At 35.3% G+C, this 26,045-nt stretch overlaps 2 protein-coding genes and 1 long non-coding RNA gene across 3 annotated transcripts in view; 1 reads left to right on the forward strand and 2 right to left on the reverse strand.

The window, feature by feature from the left end:
- LOC136026215 (heme-binding protein 2-like) overlaps positions 1 to 11,461 on the reverse strand; it is a 29,894-nt gene extending 18,433 nt beyond the window's left edge. The window contains exon 1 of the mRNA XM_065702556.1: positions 11,264 to 11,461. Coding sequence (XP_065558628.1) covers positions 11,264 to 11,287 — 24 coding nt within the window. The 5' untranslated portion in view covers positions 11,288 to 11,461. The remainder of the gene's footprint in view (positions 1 to 11,263) is intronic.
- Positions 11,462 to 16,805: 5,344 nt separating this feature from the next.
- Positions 16,806 to 25,327, forward strand: LOC136026221 (heme-binding protein 2-like). The gene is made up of 5 exons (XM_065702559.1): positions 16,806 to 16,965; positions 18,325 to 18,390; positions 19,794 to 19,923; positions 24,243 to 24,423; positions 25,076 to 25,327. The coding sequence occupies exons 1-5, from the start codon at positions 16,852 to 16,854 to the stop codon at positions 25,266 to 25,268; spliced, it is 684 nt and encodes a 227-aa protein (XP_065558631.1). The 5' UTR covers positions 16,806 to 16,851; the 3' UTR covers positions 25,269 to 25,327.
- Positions 20,209 to 26,045, reverse strand: part of LOC136026222 (uncharacterized) — a 263,409-nt gene continuing 257,572 nt past the window's right edge. The window contains exon 4 of the long non-coding RNA XR_010617247.1: positions 20,209 to 20,945. This is a non-coding gene — a long non-coding RNA (uncharacterized LOC136026222). The remainder of the gene's footprint in view (positions 20,946 to 26,045) is intronic.

The raw sequence follows: 26,045 nt of genomic DNA on the forward strand, positions 1-26,045 counted from the left end.
AAAGGATTAAATTTGATATTGTTTTGGACTTTTTTATTGCGTAATTTGATGCAAGTATAGACTTCTACTTGCGGATTATAGCATTTATTATGGCGGTCACTCAAGCAAAGTTTGATGAAGGAATGAAACCGCTTCAGGCGTCACTGGATAAAATATTAGCAGAACAGAAAAGTTTTTCGGTCTCAATAGTTGCTCTTCAAGACGAAGTTAGGAAAATATCAGCAGAAAATGCTAATTTAAAAGATGAAACAAAAAAGCCTCGAAATGATCTAGAGCAAGAAAAATTGCGGAATAACGATTTTGAGAGTAGGCTTTTGGACATCGAAGCGAGAGAAAGGAGATTAAATTTGATTGTTCATGGTCTGTCTGCTGAAAAGCATAATCAATCAGTGACATGCAACGTAATGTCTCTTCTTTCTGACAAATTGCAAGTTACCGAGGACATTTCTCTTACAAGGTGTTATCGCCTTAAGAGAAATAGCAGTTCAAACATTACTAGTAGGAAAACTAGTGTTCGACCGGCCCCTGTTTTTATATCGCTAGACACGGATCGTAGCATTTAGTCGATTCTCAGCGAGGTAAATAAGTTGAAGAGTAGTGGAATTCGCATTTGCAGTGATCTCCCACTAAAGCTAAATTTTCTACGGAATGAGCTATTGTCTAAGGGAAAGGAGATGCGTGATTCAGGTTCGGTCCATCTTACGCGCATTAAACAAAAAGGGAGCAAATTATCGCTAGAACGTAAAATGTCTCCGTCTTCACAGTGGATTAAGATTGACTAGTTACGGTGATTAATAATGACATTTCATTTGGTGAGATTACTTTTATTATTTTACAATATGTAATGTTTCTCTGTTCATACGATCGTATTTTTTTTCCCTCTGTAGGGAAAAAATGTTCCGTTTTTGTCCCTCTGTAGCTTATTATGTGTTTATTTTATGTCTTTTTCTTCCTTTTTTTGTGTGTATTTCTATTTATATGAAGTAATTGAGTGCAATAATTTTTCAGTGTCCGCATTTCATCATACAATGAGTATGTTCCATTTCTTTCTCTTGTTTCTATTTATTTTCAAGCAGTTTCTTTTGCTTTCATTATTTTCGAGTTCTCACTGGTTCAGTTGTTTTTGCTACTCAAACAGTTCGTGGTAACGAACTGTAGTAAGGAGCGACCCGGCTCAATAGTAAACGAAACTCTAAAAAACGGAATTTCGATGCTAAAAGATATATCAAAAGAATCGGATTTTTATGCTGATTTTAAATATATGAGTTTCATCAAATTTAGTCTTTGTCATCAAAAGTTACGAGCCTGAGAAAATTTGCCTTATTTTGGAAAATAGGGGGTAACACCCCCTAAATTCAGCGTATCAGAGAACCCTATAGAAAAAATTTCAAGGTCCAATCTACAGAAATGTGGAATTTCGTATTTTTTGCCAGAACACAAATCACGGGTGCGTGTTTATTTGTTTTTTGTTTTTTGTTTTTTTTTCCCCAGGGGTCATCGTATAAACCAAGTTGTCCTAGAGTGTTGCAAAAGGGCTCATTCTAACGGAAATGAAAAGTTCTAGTGCCCTTTTTTAGTGACCAAAAAAATTGGAGGGCACCTAGGCCCCCTCCCACGCTCATGTTTTCGGCAAAGTCAACGGATCAAAATTTTGAGATAGCCATATTGTTCCGCATAGTCGAAAACCATAATAATTATGTCTTTGGGGATGACTTACCCCCCACAGTCCCTGGGGGAGGGGCTGCAAGTTACAAACTTTGACCAATGTTTACATACAGTAATGGTTACTGGGAAGTGTACCGACGTTATCAGGGGGATTTTTTTGGTTTGGGTGTGGGGTTCAGGGGATGGGGCTATATGGGAGGATCTTTCCTTGGAGGAATATTTCATGGGGGAAGAGAAATTCAATGAAAAGGGCGCAGGACTTTCTAGCATTACTACAAAAAAAAAAAACAATGAAAATGTAAACATGAAAAAGTTTTTTCAATTGAAAGTAAGGAGAAGCATTAAAACTTAAAACGAACAGAGATTATTACGCATATGAGGGGTTCTAAAAATACTCTACCATAAACAGCGAGGTATTTAGGAGGAGATAAATACTTCGCTCTTTATGCTAAAATTTTTTTAAATAATTTCAACTATTTATTCTACGGCCTTTCTGATTCAAGGGTCATTCTTAAAGAATTGGGATAAAACAAGATTTAGTGTGAAGAGCGAGGTAATAACGAGGGGACCAACCCCCTCATATATATAATCAAAAATATAAGAATATAAAAGTTTGTTACGTAAGTTAATTCTTAAGTTATGTATTTTTTTTTACTAATAAAAACGTTCGTTAAAAATAAAAGATCTAGTTGCCTTTTTAAGTAACCGAAAAATTGGAAGGCAACTAGACCTCCTTCCCCACCCCTTATTTCTCAAAATCGTCTGATCAAAACTAAGAGAAAGCCATTTAGCCAAAAAAAGAATTAATATGCAAATTTCATTTTTATAATTTATGTACGGAGAGCCAAAATCAGACATGCATTAATTCAAAAACTTTCAGAAATTAAATAAAAAAACAAGTTTTTTTAAATGAAAGTAAGGAGCGACATTAAAACTTAAAACGAACAGAAATTACTCCGTATATGAAAGGGGCTTTTCCTCCTCGACACCCCGCTCCTTGCGCTAAAGTTTGATTCTTTCACGCAACTCTACTTTTTAAAACAATAAAAAACTAATTTTAAACTTACGATTACAAAACTTACGATTTAGTGTAAAGAGCGAGGTATTAACGAGGGTACAAACCCCCTCGTATACATAATAAAAATATAAGGTTATGAAAGTTTGTTACGTAAGTTAATTCTTAAGTTACGTATATTTTTTACTAATAAAAACGTTCATTAAAAATTAAAAGTTCTAGTTGCCTTTTTAAGTAACCGAAAAATTGGAGGGCAACTAGGCCTCCTTCTCCACCCTTTATTTCTCAAAATCGTCTGATCAAAACTAAGAGAAAGCCATTTAGCCAAAAAAAGAATTAATATACAAATTTAATTTTAATAATTTATGTGCGGAGAGCCAAAACCAAACATGCATTAATTCAAAAACGTTCAGAAATTAAATAAAAAAAAACTAATTTTTTTAGCTGAAAGTAAGGAGCGACATTAAAACTTAAAACGAACAGAAATTACTCCGTATATGAAATGAGTTGTCCCCTCTACAATCCCTCACTCTTTACGCTAAAGTTTGACTCTTTGCCACAATTCTACTTTTTAAAACAATTAAAAGCTTTAGCGTAAAGAGCGAGGGATTGTAGAGGGGACAACTCATTTCATATACGGAGTAATTTCTGTTCGTTTTAAGTTTTAATGTCGCTCCTTACTTTCAGCTAAAAAAAATTAGTTTTTTTTTATTTAATTTAAGACTCAGACGGTATGCATTTTGCGAAAGTTTCTGCTAGTGCGTATCGTAATTCTGATTTTGTACATTAGATGATAATTGTATTGGGGATAGACTGAGATACTTTGAGTCTAACCTTTTCGATTTTTCCATATTCCAGAGCCATGATGAATTTGCAGGAAATAAGATAAATGACGGTGGGCTAATTAATTTTCCAAATTGTAAATATAAATTACCTTCCTAAGTTTCTGATCTTCCCAGTACCGGTGTTGTGAGAACAGGATTTAAAAATTGTAGGTTTTTTTTTAGTTCACAAGATGATCTTATCGATGTAGTTCATAAACTATCTTGTCATGTCGTTGGATTCTGTGAGACTTTTCTTAAAGACCTGACTCCTCAGGTTGTTTTTCCTGGATATCAATTTATTTTTAACAAGAGCTAAGAGCTCATGTGGCACTTGTGACGAGGCGAGAAGAGCTAAGAGCCAAGAGATCACATGGTATGAGCTCTAACAAAATTCTATGAATCAATAGATTGATTTAAAAAGGAAAATAAGAGGCTTAATGCCGGTCAGGATTTAAAATAAGAGCTCTGAGTCACGATGTCCTTCTAAATATCAAAATTCATTAAGATCCGATCACCCACTAGTAAGTTATAAATACCTAATTTTTTCTAATTTTTCCTCTCCCTTTAGCCCCCCCCCCCCCGATGGTCGAATCTGGGAAAACGACTTTATCAAGTCAAATTGTGCAGCTCCCTGACACGCCTATCAATTTTTTATCGTCCTAGCACGTCCAGAAGCACCAAACTCGCCAAATCACTGAACCCCTCCGCCCAACTCCCCCAAAGAGAGCGAATCCAGTACGATTCTGTCAATCACGTATCAAGGACATTTGTTTATTCTATCCATCAAGCTTTATCCCGATTCCTACACTCCAAGTGTTTTTCCAAGATTTCCCCCTCCAACTCCCTCTAATGTCAAACGATCTGGTCGGGATTTGAAATAAGAGCTCTGAGACATGAATTCTTTCTAAAAATCAAATTTTATTAAAATCCGAACATCTATTCATAGATAAAAACACCCCAATTTTCACGTTTTCCAAGAATTCCATTTTCCCCCTCCAACTCCCCCCAACGTCACAGGATCTGGTCGGAATCTAAAAAAGAACTTTAAAGCACAAGATCCTTCTAAATATCAAATTTCATCAAGATCTGGTCACCCTTTCGTAAGTTACAAATACCTCAATTTTCAAAATTATCCCCTGTCCAATTCCACCAAAGAGAGCAGATCCGGTCCGGTTATGTCAGTCAAGTATCTTAGACAGCTTTTTATTCTTCCCATCCGGTTTCATCCTGATCTCACCACTTTAAGTATTTTCTAAGATTTCCGGTCCCCCCCAACTGCCCCCCCCCCAATTGCGCTTGATCCGGTCGAGATTTCAAATAAGCGATCTGAGTTACGAGGTCCTTCTAAATATAAAGTTTGATGAAGATCCGATCACTCCTTCGTAAGTTAAAAATACGTCATTTTTTCTTATTTTTCAGAATGAAGCCCCCCCCCCCCAATAGATTGGATCCGTTCCAATTATTTAAGTCACGTATGTAAGACTTGAACTTATTTTTCCCACCAAGTTTCATCCCGATCCCTCCAATCTAAGCGTTTTCCATGATTTTGGGTTCCCCCAACCCAAACTTCCCCCAACGTCACCAGATCCAGTCAGGATTTAAAATACGAGCTTTGAGACACGATATCTTTCTAAATATCAAATTTCGTTGAGATCCGATAACCCGTTCGTAAGTTAAAAATACCTCATTTTTTCTAATTTTTCAGAATTAACCCCTCCTCCAACTACCCCAAAGAGAGCGGATCCGTTCCGATTATGTCAATCATGTGTCTAGGACTCGTGGTTATTTTTTCCACTAAGTTTCATCCCGATCCCTCCATTCTAAGTGTTTTTCAAGTTTTAGGTTTTTTCAAGTTTTAGGCCCATCGCCTAAAGTTCTTTAAAGTTGTGCTTTAAAGTTCTAATTTTAAATTCCGACCAGATCCTGTGACATTGGGGGGAGTTGTAGGAGGAAACCAGAAATTTCGGAAGACGTGAAATTTGGGGTATTATAGGCAGGGGGTGGGGGTAAGGTTAGGTTTTTAACCCATTTCTGATATATATTCTCCCCCCCCCCTATTTTGCAAATATATAGCCCAAATTATACTATTGTATAAACTAAAGTATTATATTTACATCATGTTTTAGTGTATTTCATTATGATTAACGTAACTACACTTCTTGAGTGTATTAGGTATAATACATAAGTACCAGTATTTTTCTTTCAAAAGGCCACAGACTAATAGAATCAATTTTCGTTATTTTTTAAGTTAATCACCCCCCCCCCCCTAAAAAACGAACCAAGAGCCTGTGTATGTACCTGCAGTCCTTCGAGTCTGCAAGGCTATCGAAATATTCAACACCCGACTTTAGAATAATATCAAAAATGATTACCTTGCCCTTTTGAATTATCGATACCGTTCTTTATAGGTAGGAATTTTTTCATACATTTCAGTTACAATTTTATCCTTATCTTTTGACATAGATTCTTTGAATGGCCTGCTCATCAAATTCATTGAAAACGTTTTAAATACGTATTTAAATTGCGCATTTGAAAAGGCGGCCTTTGAAACAGGTGAGCAATAACTTGGGTCCGCGTTGTCTGTGCCCAAAGGACATGGGAACTAATTAAAAGTCAATAGCTAAGTTCAAGAATGTAAAATCATCATTGATGACTGTCAAAGTGTAAAAATATTTTCCCTTTACTGTGCTGACTGCATAGATGACTGGAACAGTTACATCCGCGGGACTTTGCTTCTTAGGGAATTCCAATATCGTCAGCAATAGTTACAGCTTAGGGGTATAAGCCTAGAGAAGGAAACATGTTAAGAAAACATTTCATAATACGCAGAATAGCTGTAGCTAACACCTTTTGCATGGATCCCCCCTATACTTTACCGCCAACCCACCTTCCCCTAAAAAGCAAATATATAGTCCAAATTATATAAAACCAATGCATTCTGTCACCCATCACTTGTTTTCCGGTTCTTCTTTTAAACAGTTAATTCAATTAATAAGTACAAGGTATGAAACAAGAGAGACGCATTGGGAGAATAGAGGGGAAATATATAATTTCGACTGTATATTTACACATTAAGGGGGGGGGTAAAATATAGGGAGTTCCATGCAAAATCTGTTTGCTACAATTGTTATGCATGTTGTATTCTTATCATGCTTCCTTCTCAAACATGTTTCCTTCTTAACTCGTAAGTTAAAAATACTTCATTTTTCTAATCTTTCAGAATTAACCCTCGCCCCCACTCCCCCAAAGAGAGCGGATCCATCCCGGTTATGTCAATCACGTATCTAGGACTTGTGCTTATTTTTCCCACCAAGTTTCATCCCGATCCCTCCACTCTAAGCGTTTTCAAAATTTTAGGTCCCCCCTCAATTCCCCTCCCCCCAATATCACCGGATCTAGTCAGGATTAAAAATAAGAGCTCTGAGACACGATATACTTCCAAACTTCAAATTTCATTAAGATCCGATCACTCCTTCGTAAGTTAAAAATACCTCATTTTTCTAATTTGTGCAGAATTAACCCTCGCCAACTCCCCCAAAGAGAACGGTTCCGTTGCGGTTATGTCAATCACGTATCTAGGACTTGTGCTTATTTTTCTCACCAAGTTTCATCCCGATCCCTCCACTCTAAGCGTTTTCCAAGATTTTAGCCCCCCCCTCAATTCCCCCCAATGTCACCAGATCCAGTCGGGATTCAAAATAAGAGCTCTGAGACACGATATCCTTCCAAATTTCGTTGAGATTCGATCACTCCTTCGTAAGTTACAAATTCCTCATTTTTTTCTATTTTTTCAGATTTAACCCCCCCCCCCAATTCCCCAAAACAGAGAAGATCTGTTATGGTTATGTCAATTATGTATCTAGGACTTGTGATTATTTTCCCCACAAAGTTTCATCCCGATCCCTTCACTCTAAGTGTTTTCCAAGTTTTAGGTTTCCCCTCCCAACTCCCCGCCCCTGTCACCAGATCCGGTCGGGATTTAAAATAAGAGCTCTAAGACACGATATCCTTCTAAACATCAAATTTCATTGAGATCCGATCACCCGTTCGTAAGTTGAAAATACCTCATTTTTCCTAATTTTTAAGAATTACTCCCCCCCCACTACCCCAAAGAGAGCGAATCAGTTCCGATTATGTCAATCATGTATCTGGGACTTGCGCTTATTTTTCCCCTCAAGTTTCATCCCGATCCCTCCACTCTAAGTGTTTTCCAAGATTTTAGGTTTCCCCCCTCCAACTTCCCCCAATGTCATCAAAATAGGTCGGTTTTTAAAATAAGAGCTCTGAGACACAATATCATTCCAAACATCAAATTTCATTAAGATCCAATCACCCGCTCATAAGTTAAAAATACTTCATTTTTTCTATTTTTTCCGAATTAACCGACCCCCCACTCTCCCCCAGATGGTCAAATTGGCAAAACGACTATTTCTAATTTAATCTGGTCTGGTCCCTGATATGCTTGCCAAATTTCATCGTCCTAGCTTACCTGGAAGTGCCTAAAGTAGCAAAACCGAGACTTTAGGTTTTCCCCCTCCAACTCCCCCCAATGTCATCAGATCCGGTCGGGTTTTAAAATAAGAGCTCTGAGACACAATATCATTCCAAACATTAAATTTCATTAAGATCCAATTACCCGCTCATAAGTTAAAAATACTTCATTTTTTCTATTTTTTTGCGAATTAACCGGCCCCCCCCCACTCCCCCCAGATGGTCAAATCGGGAAAACGACTATTTCTAATTTAATCTTGTCCGGTCCCTGATACGCTTGCCCAATTTTCATCGTCCTAGCTTACCTGGAAGTGCCTAAAGTAGCAAAACCGGGACCGACAGACAGACAGACCGACAGACAGACAGACAGACAGAATTGGGGATTGCTATATGTCACTTGGTTAATACCAAGTGCCATAAAAACCGATTGACTTGGCGCCAAGGTGGTTTATCAGTATTAGTTAAAGAAGGTATCTCTTTTTGACGCATTGAAATTCTGGAAGTTCTCATGAGGAAATGCTTTTTGAAGTAATGGTGACTGAAATTAGTCTTGGAAAAAAAAATGTTTTTTTGCGTAATATACCGACCGCATTCTTCTCCAGTCAAGTCTTTCCTCTCTAAACTCCATGATTTTTGCATCAACCCCATTTTCAAAGTAAAGATGTTATCCTCTCCGGAGATTTCAATATTGACCTTCTAGAAGCTGCAAATGAATCTTCTGTTGAGTTATTGTCTTCTTGCTTTTCTGCGTATCTGCTTCTTACTTGCCTGATACCTACGAGAATTTCACCTAGTTCTGCTTTTCTCAGTGATAATATTTTTACATCTTTATCTATTCAAGCAAATTTTGCTGTTTTAAGTGATATATCGGATCATTTCCTGCTGGTTTCAGATTTAGCTTTTAATTATAAAATACCACAAGTAAGTAAGGAACATCAAGGATGGTTAATAAATAAAATAACATTAAAGCACCTGAATGAAAGCCTTGGACTATTGGATTGGCAGGAGGTAATATCCACTGAGCATACAGATATGGCAACTGATAATTTTCTAAGAAATTTCAATTGCTGCCTTGATTCTAGTTGTCCATTTGTTACGATTAAAATTTGCAGAGAAAAATTTCCTATAAGGCCATGGATAACGTCTGGAATTTTGATATCAGTTAAGAAAAAAAAATCATTTGTTTAAAAAGCAGTTAAAGAATTCAACTGATTATAATATTAAAAATTTTAGAATTTTCAAAAATAAATTAACCACACTGATACGTTTGTCAAAACAATTGTATTATAAAAAGTCTTTTGAAGAAGCTCAAAATTCTCCTCGCAAAACGTGGTCTTTAATTAATTCTTTTATAAGAAAAGAAAGTAAGTCTAATTTTCCTGAAAATATTAGCTTAGAAGATGGTTCGACTACTAATAAATCGGAGAAAGTGGCTGATATTTTGAATTCTTATTTTGCTAAAATAGGAGAGAAAATTGTTTCATCAGTAATGAACCAGTTTGATTCACGTAGTAATAAACATTTTTCTTCATACCTTCCATCTCCTCAAAGTAATTCAAATTTTTCTAGGGCCTATTTCTCAGTCTGAAATAACAAAAATAGTGTTTGATCTAAATCCAGGTAATTTAGCGGGAATTGATGGGTCTAGTTCTAAAATTTTAAAAAAAATATTGTCTGCAATAATATTACCATTACAGCATATAATCAATCTTTCATTTAAAACTTGAGTTTTCCCATCTGCTTTTAAAGAAGCGCGGATAGTTCCGCTTCACAAAGGTGATTCTCCTGAAAATCCATCAAATTCCCGTCCTATTTCTATTTTGTCAGCATTTTCTAAAATGCTTGAGAAGGCAATTTATAAGAGGTTTTATGACTTTCTAAAATCGTCTAATTTCTTCACAAATTCCCAGTTTGGTTTCCGGTCTGGACACAACACTGAACATGCTATCGGTGCTTTCATCCAATATATTCATGAATGCTTGGATAGAGGTGAAATTCCAGCAACAATATATTTAGATTTTAAAAAAGCTTCAGACTAATATTAATAATTGTTCTCTAGTATACTTATCTACATTTAAAAGCCATATTAAACCAATACAGATTTTACAAAATAAAGCCCTAAGAATCCTTTAACTTTTTATTCCATCACCTTTTGAACTTCCAAATAAGTCTTCTACAGCATCTTTATATACTTATCTGGTTATACTTCCAGTTTCTCAACAATTTGCTTTTGGAGCGATTCTTTTCAAAATCAATTATGACATTAAGAAATTACCGCCATATTACCTCCATCAAAGTTTGTTCTCCCAATCACAAGATTTACATAATTATAACACTCGACAAAAAAAAAGAGTATCTACATTGACAAGTATAATACAGAGAGATGCTCACAAGAGATGCTGGGATGCTCACAAGGCTTTTATTGATAAATTTGTCTCTATACATTTAATAAAAAGGAAACTTAAATTTCATTTAGTTCAGGATTATTTTTAATTAAGTATCCTTTTAGTAAGGCAAAGTTATTTATATGGTTCGTTGCTCTGGGTGATTATGGGCCTTCAGCTATCTTCCAGTATTAATTTATATTTGATAATATTGAAATTTTTAATTTCTTCAATACTATTGAAAGATCCTGGGCTAGCTGCTACTTTCATATTATTGTTGCGTTATTGTATCTTTGCCGTCATGTTTATCTTTGTATTGTAGTGTATGTTGTTATTGTATCTTTGTCTAGGCCTAGTTTTTCGAGCTTGTCTCCCCATGGGCCTATGTCGTATATATACATGTATATGTGATTAATAAATAAATGATTTTGAAAAAAAACAAAAACATGCATTAAGAAGAGAACGACACACCAAGCATTGATTCAATAATAAAAAAAGATTACACGTATTTAAAAATAAGCCCAATTATTCAACTAATAGGGGAGCTAGCTCCTTTTCGAAGCAAAAGGACATAGTTGAATCCCCTAATGGCACATCCTAAAAAGCTGATAGGTTAGGAATATACACAAAAATAAGTAATTTTTGTCAAAATCTTTTCTTACTTAAACATTTAAAGGGATAAATTGGCGAGCTTTAAGCTACAAAGAAAAAATTAAAAAGTCTCCTCATAACTCTTTTCCTAAAAACCTATTTGTTTTTTTATTGACACTCGCCTGTTTGACACTCATCCCCCCTGTAGCTCTATTGGAAATATATTTCAATTGCCAGTATTTACTGATGATAATAGCCATTTACAAAATAAAAAAGAAGATGAAACAACTCACCAAGAGTGCCAAAAAGATTTTCATTCTGATGGGTTTGATCTGTACACAGTTTCAAATCTAAAGTTTATCTTTCAGGTCCTATGTATTTATACTGGGAGTTATATAATTAACAAAAAAATTAAGACAAACAATTTTTTTTGGCTACGGAAAACATTTCAACTATCTCTGATAACGTGAGCATCACTGTGACAGGCAAATAATTGCCAATTATGTTCCATCGTAGTTTGAATTCGAGGGGTTTCGCACTTTAAAAAATCGTATAAACCATGTGAATCGTCCCGCGAAAGGCGCAAAATGTTATTCATGGCGGAACTAGTCAAACTCGGTATTATTTGATGCAAATGTTGGCTGGGCTTCTTTGCGGCTGCAAACCCCGACCGATGGAAGCCTCGACTGACTGAGGTCTTGGTATATTAGAGTCTTGGTATATACCTAATACCAAGTGTCTTGGTATATTATGAAGCTTGGGCAGTCTGAAAGAGGTAACAATTATATCATACCGAGTAGAAACCAGACATCAATGTCAAGTACAGTCATTACATCAATGTCAAATACATGACAATCTGATAATCATGCAATGTTTAAAAGTTCCCCACTGCCCTTACAGAGGAAGCTAACTAACGGTATAAGAAACCCGGTTAGCCACTGTCGAGTCTAGCTTGAAGTCGCTTGAAGATTTTCAGAAACCAACCCCCACTGGAATCGATACTGATTGTCAATCAAAGAGCCATCAACTGCGGACAGACCCTCCTGGAGTCAAACATGTTACCAGATCACGAATACCATAATAAGCCAAGGGCTTTGAATCTGAAACAAGTGCAGGTACAAGTACAACCAAATATTACATCAGGTGGTATAGATTGGGGAGCTTTTCGTTGCCCTAGGAAACTAAATCAAGTGTTTTCCAATGAGTGCACTTAGTAAAGAGATAGGTGCATTCCATGTACTGTTTTTTCTTCCATGATAATGTTATGTAATTAAGTAGTTAGATAAATGTTAAAATATTTTCTTATTCAGAAGATCTCGTTACATTTCTTAGAATTTAATCTTTATTTAATACCTTTTGTATCCTGATTTCTTGTAATTTATTTTGATAAGAGGAAAGTGTTCATGCTGATTGGCTCTCCTGTCTAAAATTCTGATCCAATGAAAAGAATGGAAAGTTTTTGGCAGCGAAATTTTTTACAAGCATCTCCACATCTCTGTTTCTCTGTGGTTTGGACAAATTTCGAGTAATTGATCCCAAACCGCAAGCAGTAAACCCAACTGAAAAACAATTAATTCTTGGAATTAACTGACTGACGAGTACTAAGTTGACGATCAATAAAGTTAATATACAAAGTTGACTTTAGTATTAAACTTATGTTATCATTTACAATAGACTTGCAAAATACCATAAGTTGTAGGAATCCCTTCTTAGATACCAAAGGGATTTTGTTCGAGTCTGTAAATCCGTGGTAGTTGGTGTACCTATCAGTGTGCACACATTTTACAAAGGCCCTAATTTAGCTTTACGACATATTTTCGTGCAGAATGTCCTTAGTATTGAGGTTACAATATTTTTCCGTGGAGAGTTCATTGCACAGACAATAGTAAACACAAAGCTACGTAATTATGCAAAGGAAATCACCAGTTTCAAAAGAGGAGGCCACTGCATACTCAATTATCATATTAATTATTATTTTTGAGGCATAGATCTTATAATTTCAGAAATTTGAATAACTTTTAGCACAATTTCAAACAAAAGGTCTTTACGACATTTTTTTTTAATTAAACAAAATTCGTTAAACAGAATTTTAAGAGATTTGAAATTACCCGGAGGAAATTTTCAGAAAGTCAAATTCATTGTTTAAAAACTAATAAAATAGGGAACTTACGAAAGAAACTAGTAAAATTCCAGTAAATATTTCCTTTTGGTCAGCTGAAACTCCCCTTCCTGATGACCTGGAAGTTTCAGCTTGATATGGAATGCTGTTTCTAAGATACTGCTGATACGTCCTTTTGACAATTTATATGCACATAGAGTGTTCAAATTTAATTCAAGTTTCCCCTCAAACTTTCACCTCAATATTCTTACCCTTAGTAGTAGTCAATATAGAAGCAGAAGCTGTAGCGGTAGCAGTGGTAGTGATAGTAGTATTAGTAGTAGTATTAGTAGCAGCAGTATTAATAGCAATAGTTGTGGAAGTAGTGTCAACACCATACCCCTGTCAACTTTTGTCAACTGACCATACCTCTCATGCTTTCCTGGAAGTTCCAACATAATCCCCGCTATCCTTCCTAAGTTGTGCCCTTTTGAAAATCTGTATGCACTTAGCACATTTTGATTGAGTTTAACAGTCCCCTCAAAAATATATGAGTGTCCTTGGTCTTTTTTAACACCAAATGTAAAACTCGCCCTCTTTCCCAATAACACATAGTATTTGAAAACAAAGGGTGAATCGCATAAATTACAGCCGTCTCCCGAGGGCTTTGGGGGGGGGAGGGCTGACATCCCCAGAGTCATATTTAGTGGACCTTTCAACTATACTGAACAGATTGGATAGTTAAAAAATTTCGATATTATGTCTCTGTGAAATTAATTATACCTTTCAACTATACTGAACAGATTGGATAGTTAAAAAATTTCGATATTATGTCTCTGTGAAATTAATAAGCGTGGGAAGGGGCTGGCTGCTATCCAATACCTTTTGACTCTTAAAGGGCAGTGGAACTTGCAATATCGGATCAAAAGAGCTTCTTTTGAAGTTTTTTACGACAACTCTATGAATGCGAAGTGCCTGGGTGAATAATTAAAAAAAATAATAACTTATGACTATGTTTAGTAATATATAATTGCGTATCAGCTATTACCAAGGAATAGTTCTAGGTCATTGTGCAGATGGATGCGTAATCTTTCCTGTGTAGCATACACTCGCGTACCTATTGGTACAGAGAGGAAAACGGTGGGGTAAGCCATAATGAGCCATACCAGAAAGCCTTATGTTGGAAGGGGGGCTCGCAAGTTCTACAAGGAACTTTCTTTTCAGGGATTCGAAATGTAACATTTCTATTTACGCAAAATCTTTCAATATATTCAAACATATGTATACCCTTTATTTAAATATCAGTGAACTCTGTTGTAGAGATAGCGATGGCTTCAGCCACGTAAAAGATAAACATTAAAAAGAATTTCCATCCATATGAAGATTGTTGCCCCTTTCCGTCCAATTGAAACTTTGCAATGAAAATATTATTAAGTACTTATTCGTCCTGTGGTGGCGCAGTGGATTTGACCTTAGCTTGGCAATACGGGACCCAGAGATCGAATCACGCTGCAGGAATGCACTGCAGGGCCGACGCAGGGACCATAGTAGTCAAGAAGCGTCGTTAATTCTTAAATAAAATTAAATTAAGTACTTATTCAACAAAACTTCTGTTCATGGAGAATTTCAAAAAATTGTTTCTCAGGAAATCTGAGAAAGTGGGCTGTTACCAATTAATTTACAATCATTAATATATACAGTTTAACATTCAGAATTTGTTTTTTTTTGGAGGGGGACCAGCCAACTTAATAGGTGGGTTAGAAATGGGCAGGATCTGATAAACGATCAGAAATTAAATTAAAGAACCAAAAAATCAAACCAAGATTAAGGATTACCATTAAAACTTAAATTGGACAAAAACAAATCCATTTGTTAGGGGGCCACCCCTTTCTCACTCCCTCGCTCTTTACGCTAAAGTTTCATTTCTGTGCCATTTCTGCAGAAGAAACGACTCCTGATGTACAAGAGTCGTTGAATTGAAATATATAACTTTTTTAAAGCACTAAAAACTTTAGCATAACTTGCGAGGGATTGAAGGGAGAGGGCAGTCAACTCATATATGAAATAATTTTGTTGGTTTTAGGTTTTAATTTATCTCTTTACTTTTAGGTAGAAATCTAGTCTAATTTAATCAGTATCCAAAATTGACACTACCCCTTGCAAAACTTTGATCTTTGTGTTCCTCTTTCCCTAAAAAAAGAGCTGGACAAGAATAGCAGCTCTGCTTCCAATGCCCAGTGCTTAGACTGAGACCATGTCATTGTATTGACACTTACTCGAATGTAAAAGAGGTAGAGAAGGAGTACAATTTAATCTTTTCACGAGAAACTTAACATACAGCTGCTTATTATTCAATAATATACTATATTATATTTACAACAAAACAAAATTCTGTTGCCCACAACTATAGAAAATACCGAAGAATATACAAGTCAAATCTTTATTCTTTGATATATTAGTCGAGTCACGTAAAGCAGAAAATCGAGCCGAATTATACCATATTATACCGAAATGAGACATCTGGAGCCCTCTCTGATTGTGATAAATCACATGAAAAAACTAAGAGAGTAAGAGCAACAACTTCTTACAATTCTGTGAAAAAAGTGTGCTTCAATGTCATTGGTATGCACCTGTAATACATTTTCATATGTATCTGTGAATGTATGTATCGTATGTGAATGTATATTTCGTACTTTTTCACTCAAAACATTGTTCCTTGAGGAACTACAATTTGTGGAGAGATAATTCTACATTTTGAAAATCTGAGTTACCCTCCTGTATAGAAAATTTAAGTCATAGCCCAGGAAAAGCAATAAAAAAATTTAAATTCAACTGATTGGTCATTCTGTGCAACATTTTAAGCCAGTAAGAAGATAGAAAAAGTTTGAGATTAAAAAAAATTCCACCAAACTATTTTTGCCATTTGGAGGTGGGTTTTTTTTTGAAATCTCATTGATAACCTTAATGCTATAAGTCAGCTTCTGGGACCGACAGGGAATGTATCAAGGTGGTAGCTTGAATTCTGTTACAGGGATAGTCGTGCTCATTTAGTTGGTGGAAAGCTAAGAAAAACCTTTACGTAAAGAACTATTGCCTGAGACAAAAAAAAACCGGGAAATACCAACAGATTCTTATACAAAAAAGGACTAATTATATAATAAAAAGGCTCGTAAACTTGCCCCAGGCTATGGTAGTGTCATGAGTGATGGCAATTGATAGAGTCATGGGCAATCGTATACAATTATACGAATGGTAGAGGTTGTAATATAGACAATAAGGCAACATAATATTAGAACTATAGAAAAGTAAAAAACGCAGTAGGAATATTTGAATCTTGATATATTAATTTATTTGTTTAAAGCTAAGAAATGGCATTTAAAAACTTCTGAAAATTCTAACCTTCAGTAGCTTTTAAAAATATTCTGAATAATAACACTAATTTATGTCGTATTGAACACCGTTTTTTTCTAAATTCGTGGCATTAGGTATAATTAAATATCTTATTTGCTGCTAGTATTTTATGGAATTAGTATTTTTACTTCTTACTTTATTTTAACAGTGTGTATTCTATATTAGCAAAATCATGTTTTAGTTTTAGGCTAATTAATAATTTTAGCTTTTACGAAATCTTACGACGTAATTTTTTATTTACTTTTTTATCAGTGGAACCTCTAAAAATCACGTATTACAGAATAAACAATAATCTATTTATGTAAGAATAATTTCATTTGATCGTTATACAAAGATCAACTAGTTATCTCTAACATAATACTGACAGCTTAAATGGGTTTTTTATCTTGTTTAGTTAATAATACGAAAAATACAAATTTAGCTGAACAAGACCAAAATAATCAGTGTCGTTACGGATCAGCAATGAAAACTATAGTTGTGTTTTTGGTAAGTTTATTTTAAGATTAAACTATTCAATTAATAATCGATTGAAGCAATACAAAAGTGATCGTGTCGAGAATAACAATTATAACTGCTTTAGTTGGGTTCATTTTTTTTTTTTTTTTTTTTTTTTTTTTTTTTTTTTTTTTTTTTTTTTACAAATTTAACTTCCATTTTTATGAATCAGTTGGCAAAAGATAGCAAAAAAAAAAAAAAATAAGACCTTCAAAAATGAACCTTGTAAATTATATTTGCATCGAGATAGGCGATCCGGTCGGTTTGTTCTGATTACCCATTCTAGATGATTACGCTGGCCGGGGAAGAACTAGACTATGCATAGCAAATGCATTGCTATTTGCTGATTCACAATTTTTTTTTCATCTTCAAGTCCTGGCCGATGGGAAAAAAAAAGTTTTGGGCCCCTTCCTTGACAAAATTATTTGTTATTTCAAGTTTATCCAATCATTGGGGGGGATTAAAAATGGGCTAATTTGATACCCTGACAACATGTAGTGTCTTTCGACTTACCTCTACCCCTGTCAAAAGTCAAAGTCCGCTTATCCCCTCAAAAAAAATTCGAAAAAATTTCTACTTGATCCCCCAAGAAGCTGTTCCAGAGACAATTCCGATTTCGTGTCTTGAAAGTCCAGATTCGATATCAATGTCAGATTCGATGTCAGATTCTGAGTTCAATTACTCAGGTAAACGTGTCTTTTCAAACATATAGAAAACTCTGGAGAATCTTGGGAGAACAAACAATCCCAAAGAGTTCAGTGCTGATCGGACAACCAGCACCATCATATCCACCTTTCTTACTAAATTCTATCTCTGAACAATGAGTAAATTACAAAGTTTAGGGCCATTGTCCCTGAATCATCAGGATTTATGTCAGTCCTGCGTGCATACTTTTAGGACTTGAGGCCATTTGGAGGCAAAAAGTAAGCGGAGGTGAGTTTTGTGATTTATAATAGCTTTCAGTCTTTAAAAAGAACGCATCGACTTTCAATTTCCAACTGAATGACCCCTTTCTAGTTTCTATGGAGTTCTTCCAATGCGAAGCGGTCAGTGAAAGAATAATTTATGGGAGACGAATGGTGAATTTCTGTTCGAGGTTCGATTTTCTTTTCCTGGAGCTAAAAATTCTATAAATAATCTACGGTTACGACAAGAGAGGACAAGCCCCTATTCTAAATGAGAAAGAAGTTGAATGTAGATTTTAAGCATCAATCGAAGAACTTGCTCGAAATTAAGATTTTTTGTAATTGAGAAGTTTCAAATCGCCATTCTTCTGTTGGAGAAATATGTTAAATGTATGTACATGTTTCTTAGAAATGTAAAAATTAAATTCAAAATGTTTTCTGTCAGGTCTTGGTCGCTTACACTAAAGCAGCAGTAGAGGAGACTCCCTATGAAGTCATTGAAACAGCAGCGGTAAGTTTTTTACTTTACTAGAAGGAATGATTGATAAATTTAAATACAAAATCGTATAATATAACCTCACATATATGATGCGGTTGCTCATGTTCATTGATGAGCTTACCATCCCTCCCATTCTAAGAAGGAGGGGTTATATTCAAAGCCAATCCCCATGTTCAAGGATTAGAAGTTGTAAGACGACAGCATGTTTGTTTTTATTTTTGTTTTTTTTCGTCTTTCAGTGTTCTTTTTTCTCTCTCTTTTTTTTTTTTTTAAAGTAGTAAGGATGAAGTTGATTTGAAGTAAGAAATCACTTTGACTGCCTCTACAGGCCCATTTGAGCTTTCCTGCAGCCGAAAGTAGTGTGTGTTTTATATTAATTTTGTATAATAAATTATTTGTGAACTTGAAGTTGAACTTTCAAGCACCCAAGTGTTCTTGTATTACTGCGTACCTGCAAACATGGTTATAAATTCAATTTGTGAGCCAGATTTTCATCTTTGCTTTTGAAATCGTTTGGAATCCGACTATTCAAATGAAAATAGGTTGAATTAAAGAGGATACAGAAAAATTGCAATTATGACCTATTTTTGCCTTCCTTTTTAATGCCTTCCAAGACTACAATGGCAATATATGATGCACAAAAAACAAGACCAAAAACGAAGAAAAAAGAGTATAATTTAAAACACTGAATAAATATAAAACAAATCAATTCAATGCTCATAATATATCAACCTATGTGTTGCAGAAGAAAAATCATAACCTTTAAAAGTAATCTTAACAGAAGAAAAAATGGGACTAAAAAAACAAAACCTAAACGAAGCACCATTCAAATTTTGACTGAGCGTGAGTTCTTTGCTTGGTGACTGATGCCTCTCTATTGACTTGGATTAGATTTAGACGACTAATTGAGGCTTTTTTTTACTGAGAAGGAATTTATGCTGAACCTCTTTTTACTAAACTAATAAGAATAAAATATTCCCAGTATCTGTGTTTAAAACAAAGTCATTATGTATTTAATTTTTTTTTCATTGCTTCCCTAAAATATTGAGGTAAATTAATTACCGTGGACACCAGGAATGCCTCATCGAAATTACTAAATCATTTGGTTATTTAACACTGTGAAGGACTACGCAAAATCAGTAGCATCATTTTTGTCCCTAGACATTGGAGGTTTGTCTATGAAATGTTTTCGTTTGCGTAGCTTTTCTTCCAAACTGTGGACAGGACCGACATCCCCTTAATCGTGTTTATCTGTTTCAAAATAAAAACTCATCAATAGCTGTTTTACGGCTTGTTTTTATTTTTCCTTTTTTCCGGAAAGGGGAGGAGTAAAATTCACCCCCATTTCTTCTCCATATAGATCATTGCTTTGTCACAGCGCATATACCTGTATTCTACAGAACACTGTTTTTCAGGATTATGAAATCAGACGTTACCCCCAGCGAAAATGGGTTGCAACAACCTTAGAAGCCTTAAGCTATGATTCAGTTACAAATGCTTTATTCCAAACCCTGTTTCAGTACATAGATGGCGGCAATTCAGAAGGTACGTTCAAGAGCCTATAATAAGTTCACTTCAATTTACTCAAGAAAATAAGATAATGAATGATAATAGTAACCTCATCAACAGTAAGCGAGATGTTAAAAAAAGTTTGGTATATTACGCATCCGATAGAAGAATTTATTTTTGATCTGGCCCCCAATTAAAAATTTTTTTTTTAACTGAGAGTAAGGAGCAACATCAAAACTCAAGACGACCAGAAATTATTCTGTATATGAAGGGGTACCCCCTCCTCAATATTTTGCTCTTTGCGCTAAAGCTGCTAACACTTCTAAAAAAGCTTCATAGTCGAATCAAACGGCTCCTGTGTTTCAGCAGCCGTTCTTAAAAAATGGGACGAACAATAAAACATTAGCGTAAAGAGCAAGATAATGAGGAGGGGCACCCTTTCAGACATGGGATAATTTCTGTTCATTTTGAGTTTAAATTCGGACTCATAACAGAGTAAAAAATTGGTGTCCTTGAGCAACTCCTTTAGTTTACTGTTAATTAGATCAAACACTACCACAAAATCATCTGATTTATCATCTACGACGACCTTACATGTTTGAACTTGAATATTCTTACAAATATTGTCAATAAGAGACTAGTCGGTATACGACATACAGAGAAACATCCGACAGCTAAAACAAAAAAAAATATATAAACACTTATAAATACTACATCACAAGTGTGTAAATTACTCGTGCCACGGTTACGAAGTAAAGACAAATCAATATTAAAATCACCTATAAGAATAGAACTTTGGTGTTTACGCGACAATATATCAAGACATTCCTGTAAAATTTCATTACAACTTTTCGTGCTTCCAATTGGAGGACCATAGCACACGCAAAAAACTATTGGCTCATGGTTAACCTCAATTTCTACCGCTAATATATAAATCAGCATCTCCAAGTTCGAATGTTAGACATCACTCTTAATTTTAACAGGTATCGATGAGTTGACAAAAAGCCCAAGTCCTCCTTGCTTATTATTCTGGCGGTTCTTGGACGCGAACTTATGACCTGGAAGATTAAAAAACGTTTCAGTTAAAGAATTTAAGAATGTTTCACACAAAATAAATACCTCCAATTCACTAGACGAAATAAAAGAAAAAATATGATCCAATTTACCAACGGACCACGGCAGTTGAGGAACGCCAACCAAAAATCACCCTGAAAATACCGTGTACTAGACAAATCATTGGGAAAAAATGTTTGTTACTTGGTGAATTAATTACTTTCAAATCCAAGTATTCTGTTTCAAAAGACGAATTAGAAAAAAAATCATTAAGAACAAGTGGGCGAAGAGAAACAAACCTCTCAACCCCCTTCCGGTGAGTTGAATGACTTTTAATTAAACTCAGCTTATCAAATCTCCTGGGTGGAAGTCTGCAGCAATGAGTGAAGAATATAGTTGATATGAAAGATAAATCATCAGTAGCTCGTTATCAGTATTATACTATGATAATAAAAAAAAAACAAGAAAATATACATAAAAAACTGAACCTTGAGTAATGCAAAAAATAAGGAAGAATAAACCTAAAAGTGAAACACAAAAGAAATAAATATTAATAAAAAGAAAAATCGCAAGGACAGCAATCACTTGCCAATCCCGGAATTTCAGAACAATCAACCATTACACCCACTTTATGAAAGAAAGAACTTGGTAAAAAAAAAGAAATAAATCAAACAGATTGTGGCAAAGAACTGTTACTACGATATTGAGCGACCCGGCTCAATAGCAAACGGAACTCTAAAAAAACGGAATTTTGATACTAATAGATACATCAGAAGAATTTTATTTTTATGATGATTCTAAATATATAAGTTTAATCAAATTTAATCTTACCCATCAAAAGTTTCGAGCCAGAGAAAATTTGCCTTATTTAGGAAAATAGGGGGAAAAACCCCTAAAAGTCATATAATCTTAACGAAAATCACATCATCACATTCAGCGTATTAGAAAACCCTACCATAGAAGTTTCAAGCTCCTATCTACAAAAATATGGAATTTCGCATTTTTTGCTAGTAGACCGATCACGGGTGCGTGTTTATTTGTTTTCTTTTTTTTCCTAGGGCTGATCGTATCGACCCAGTGGTGCTAGAATGTCATCAAAGAGATAATTCTAACGGGAATTAAAAGTTCTAGTGCCCATTTTAAGTGACCCAAAAAATTGGAGGGCACCTAAGCCCCCTCCCACGCTTGTTTTTTCCCAAAGTCAACGGATCAAAATTTTGAGAGAGCCATTTTGTTCAAAATAGTCAAAAACAATTTCAAGAGGAAATTGTCATGGGAGAAGATAATTTTCGCAAAGGGAGTGAAGGATATTCTAGCATTATTTAAAAGAAAAATAAAACAATTAAAAATAAATATGGAAAAGTTTTTTCAACTGAAGGTAAGGAACAGCATTAAAACTTAAAACGAACAGAAATTCTTAAGGATAAGTGGGGTTCATATACTCCTAAACACCTCGCTCTTTACGCTGAAGTATCTTTAGTAGTTTCAACTATTTATTCTACGGCCTTTGTGATTCAGGGGTCATTCTTAAGGAATTTGGACAAAATTTAAGCATTAGTGTAAAAAGCGAGGGATTAACGAGGGGGCAAACCCCCTCATATACGTAATAAAAATACACAAATATAGAATTTCGTTATGTAAGTTAATTCGTAAGTTACGTATATTTTCTACAAATAAAAACATTCGTATAAAATTAAAAGTTCTAGTTGCCTTTTTAATTTAAAATTAAAACCCCCAAATATTGGGGGTTTTCCATCCTCAACATTCCGCTCTTTACGCTAAAGCTTTTTACTGTTTCAAAAAGTGAAATTGGGAGAAAGAGTCAAACTTTAGCGTAAAGAGCCGGGCGTTGAGGAGGAAAAAGCCCCTTTTATATTCGGAGTAATTTCTTTTCATTTTAAGCTCTAATGTCGCTCCTTACTTTCAGTTAAAAAACTTGTTTTTTTTCATTTAATATACAGGAAAGAGCAAGGGGCTTCTGCTGGTGAGGCATTCTGCATCTTCACTCAATTGCCGAGGCATTGAACAAATGGAGATGTAATTACACGTGTTCATATCAACTTACTGAGACTAACTTATCAAACATATTATACATCACACATTATTGATACCGACCCAAGCATCATGCTCGTTATTCTTTGCGTGGAACCTACATTCAGCCCCTTTCTTTCGCAGACGAAGGAACTTATAAGTTTTTGAATCCTTAACTGCTTTCATTTTATTTAAATGTTCAGCCCTTGTGGTGTTCAAAGCCGGAGGTAGATCAGTACGTATTCGCAAGTTCGATCCTTTCCGTTTACCGACAGATTCTAAAACGTTCTATACATGATGCGATGACACAAACGACATTATCTCTAGCAGACAACGGGCGCCTAGAAACGCTGTCAGGTTTGAGGTTAATTCTGTAAGACCGAGAAAGTACAATATTCTCCGATACTGAAAGTTTATTTTTAATTAGATCTTTCATTTCCCTTTTGAGAGTCACTCCTGGCCGTTCTTTTTCCAGACCCTGTAATACAAGGTTAAGTCGACAATATTTAACTTCCAGCTGTAGGAGCCTCTGATTCACTAAGCCCAGTTCAATGCTTTGCTTACAAAATTTAATCTCAAGTTCAGCAATCTTCTCGTCTTTTTGAGAGAGTTGAGTGCACAGAGACTGGATGTCGCTAGTCAGACCACGGACTTGGTCTGAAAGAGATTGATTAGAGATCGTAATTGACTGGAATCTTGCCTCTGTTTTCGCGGTCAGCTCCTTAACAGCTTTGTCGAGCGTTGCAGCATCAATCGTCATGTTTAAAACCAATAATTTTGTAATATACTGCACACTAAGTAATTTTTAAAGTTTGAGATGCAAACTTACACGGAAAGGGGGTCTTTTCTCGTATCGCCCCTCCCCAATTTCAAACAGCTGCTCTAGATCTGTAAGAAAAATTCAGCTAGCACTTTTCACCTGCGTCTCCTAATTGAAAAATTCTCTAATTAAAAGATTCTGACGTCACAGCTATAACAACAGTTATGCACAGTCGCGGTCAAACTAGTTGATTACGCAAGCTATCGAGATATAAGTATATGTTTTATCCGATTGAATTAAAGCTTATTTAGCTGTTAACTCTTTGAACTCTAATTCAATACTGCAAGTTTTAATATATTGTAAGTTTGTTTTCTGATCCTTTACTTTACTTGATTCTACCATTAAAACCAGACCTAAGATTATAATTCTATTAGACGTATTGCTATTTGGGTATTACTATCGTATGAAGAAATATATTTGTCTAACAACTATAACGATTTATTTTTTTTAGGAGCCATAATCCCTATGACAGCTCCAGTTACAAGTTTAGTTGCCCCTGGGGCATCTACTGAGAGTCCTTCCACCTTCACAATGGCATTTTACATACCCGAAGAATTTCAAGCAAGTCCACCTTCTCCAACAAATCCAAATATATTTATTGAGGATAGACCTGAATTTGAGCTATACTCTCGGTGGGTTTTCAGTATAATTTTCTTTGCGTTTTGATGGTGCAGCTTTGTTACATCGCATTTCAGAATTAATTAGCAATAACAAAAACATCTTTATAGATATAGATCTTTCAAAGATTGTAAAACTGCATCACCCTTACTGAAATAGTGCTATTAGCCCAAGCTTATTATCTCACAAATTTTGAAAACACGACTCAAACGTGTTCAAAACATTATCAATCAGTTAAAAAAAATGATTTTGACTTTATGATTTCGCTTCATACCACAGGATGTATCTAGGAATAGTAAATAGCTTGGATTGTAATCAACGGTATTTAAGGAATGGGGAGTAGGGCTTACAGAAAAATGTTTGATTTCCAGGAATCACGTGTTTAACGGATACATGCAAAGTGATTCGAGAAAATAGTGATTGTCGAAGTTACGAAAAGCTGCAGTGAATTAAATAGTCAAGCTTATAAATAAAATAAAAAATGCTTTTTTAAAGCAAAACTGGTAGGGGGCTTGCAGCCACCTGAACTATCCTGCCTTTTTAATTTACTTGTATTACACCGTGTGCTTTCTACTATTCTTTTTCCTTGCAAAGGAAAGTATGGTATCTTCTCCCCCCAGCCTCCAAAAGACTAAATTCGTTCTTTGTGTACCTCTGATTTTATAGGCGTTTCACTGGTTATGCATATGAAGAGGAATACACCGCTGAAGCCAATGCTCTTTACCTCTCTTTAGAAAGGGATGGTATAACTGATGCACAGTATGCACCGTGGTACATTGTTGGATACAATTCACCTTTCGATTTCGTAAATAGACGGAATGAAGTTTGGTATCCACGCAAAGCTGTGAAACAATACTAAGAAAGTATGGTTGGAGGAAATTTTGTACTATTTGTATCAAATAAACTTTTTGCAATTTATTAGGTTATTTCAAATTTTTATAGGGATTGCATTGTAGCAAACCCTTAATAGAGTCCCGTATTTTGAATTCAAAGCAATAATACGACTTAGTAAAGATCTCATCGCTCTTTGCTTTTTGCGTTCTTTATGTATTCTCCCTTAATATATCCTGGAAGTTTCAACTCTATACTCTAAGGCGTTCTTGAGATATTGCTGATACGCTAGCTTTGTAGCCAACATACGGTGTGCGTGTAACTGAACCACCGAATAACTGAGCCACAAGCAACAGAACCCCTTTAACTGAACCATCGTGTAACTGAACCACCATGCAACAGAGCCCCTGTATAACTGAAACCCTGTACAACTGAACCCTCCTGTAACTGAACCACCAGGCCACTGAACCCCATTTAACTAAACGCTTATGCAAATAAAAAAAACAAACGTGCAATTCATCCCCATGTAACTGAACTCCCGTGTAACTCAACCCCCATGAAAATGAACCACCTTGCAACTGAACCACCGTGAAACTGAACTACAACCATGAAAATGAACCACCGTGCAACTTAACCACCGTGGAACTGAGCCACCATGGAACTGAACGACCGTGAAACTAAACCACTGTGCAAATGAACTACCGTGTAACTGAACCGTTGTGCAACTGAACCACCGTGCAATTAAACCACTGAGCTCTAGTTTTTCAGTTTTCTAAAAATATGAGGCAACATCATTAGGTAAAAC

Source organism: Artemia franciscana, chromosome 4 (assembly GCF_032884065.1).
Source record: "Artemia franciscana chromosome 4, ASM3288406v1, whole genome shotgun sequence".
NCBI lineage: Eukaryota > Metazoa > Arthropoda > Branchiopoda > Anostraca > Artemiidae > Artemia > Artemia franciscana.

Excerpts from the sequence above, each read along its gene's own strand:
- LOC136026221 (XM_065702559.1), top strand. The coding sequence starts at position 16,852 with ATGGGTTTTTTATCTTGTTTAGTTAATAATACGAAAAATACAAATTTA. Across the intron at positions 18,391-19,793 it reads AAGTCATTGAAACAGCAGCG|GATTATGAAATCAGACGTTA; the intron begins GTAAGTTTTTTA and ends ACTGTTTTTCAG. Across the intron at positions 19,924-24,242 it reads AGATGGCGGCAATTCAGAAG|GAGCCATAATCCCTATGACA; the intron begins GTACGTTCAAGA and ends TATTTTTTTTAG.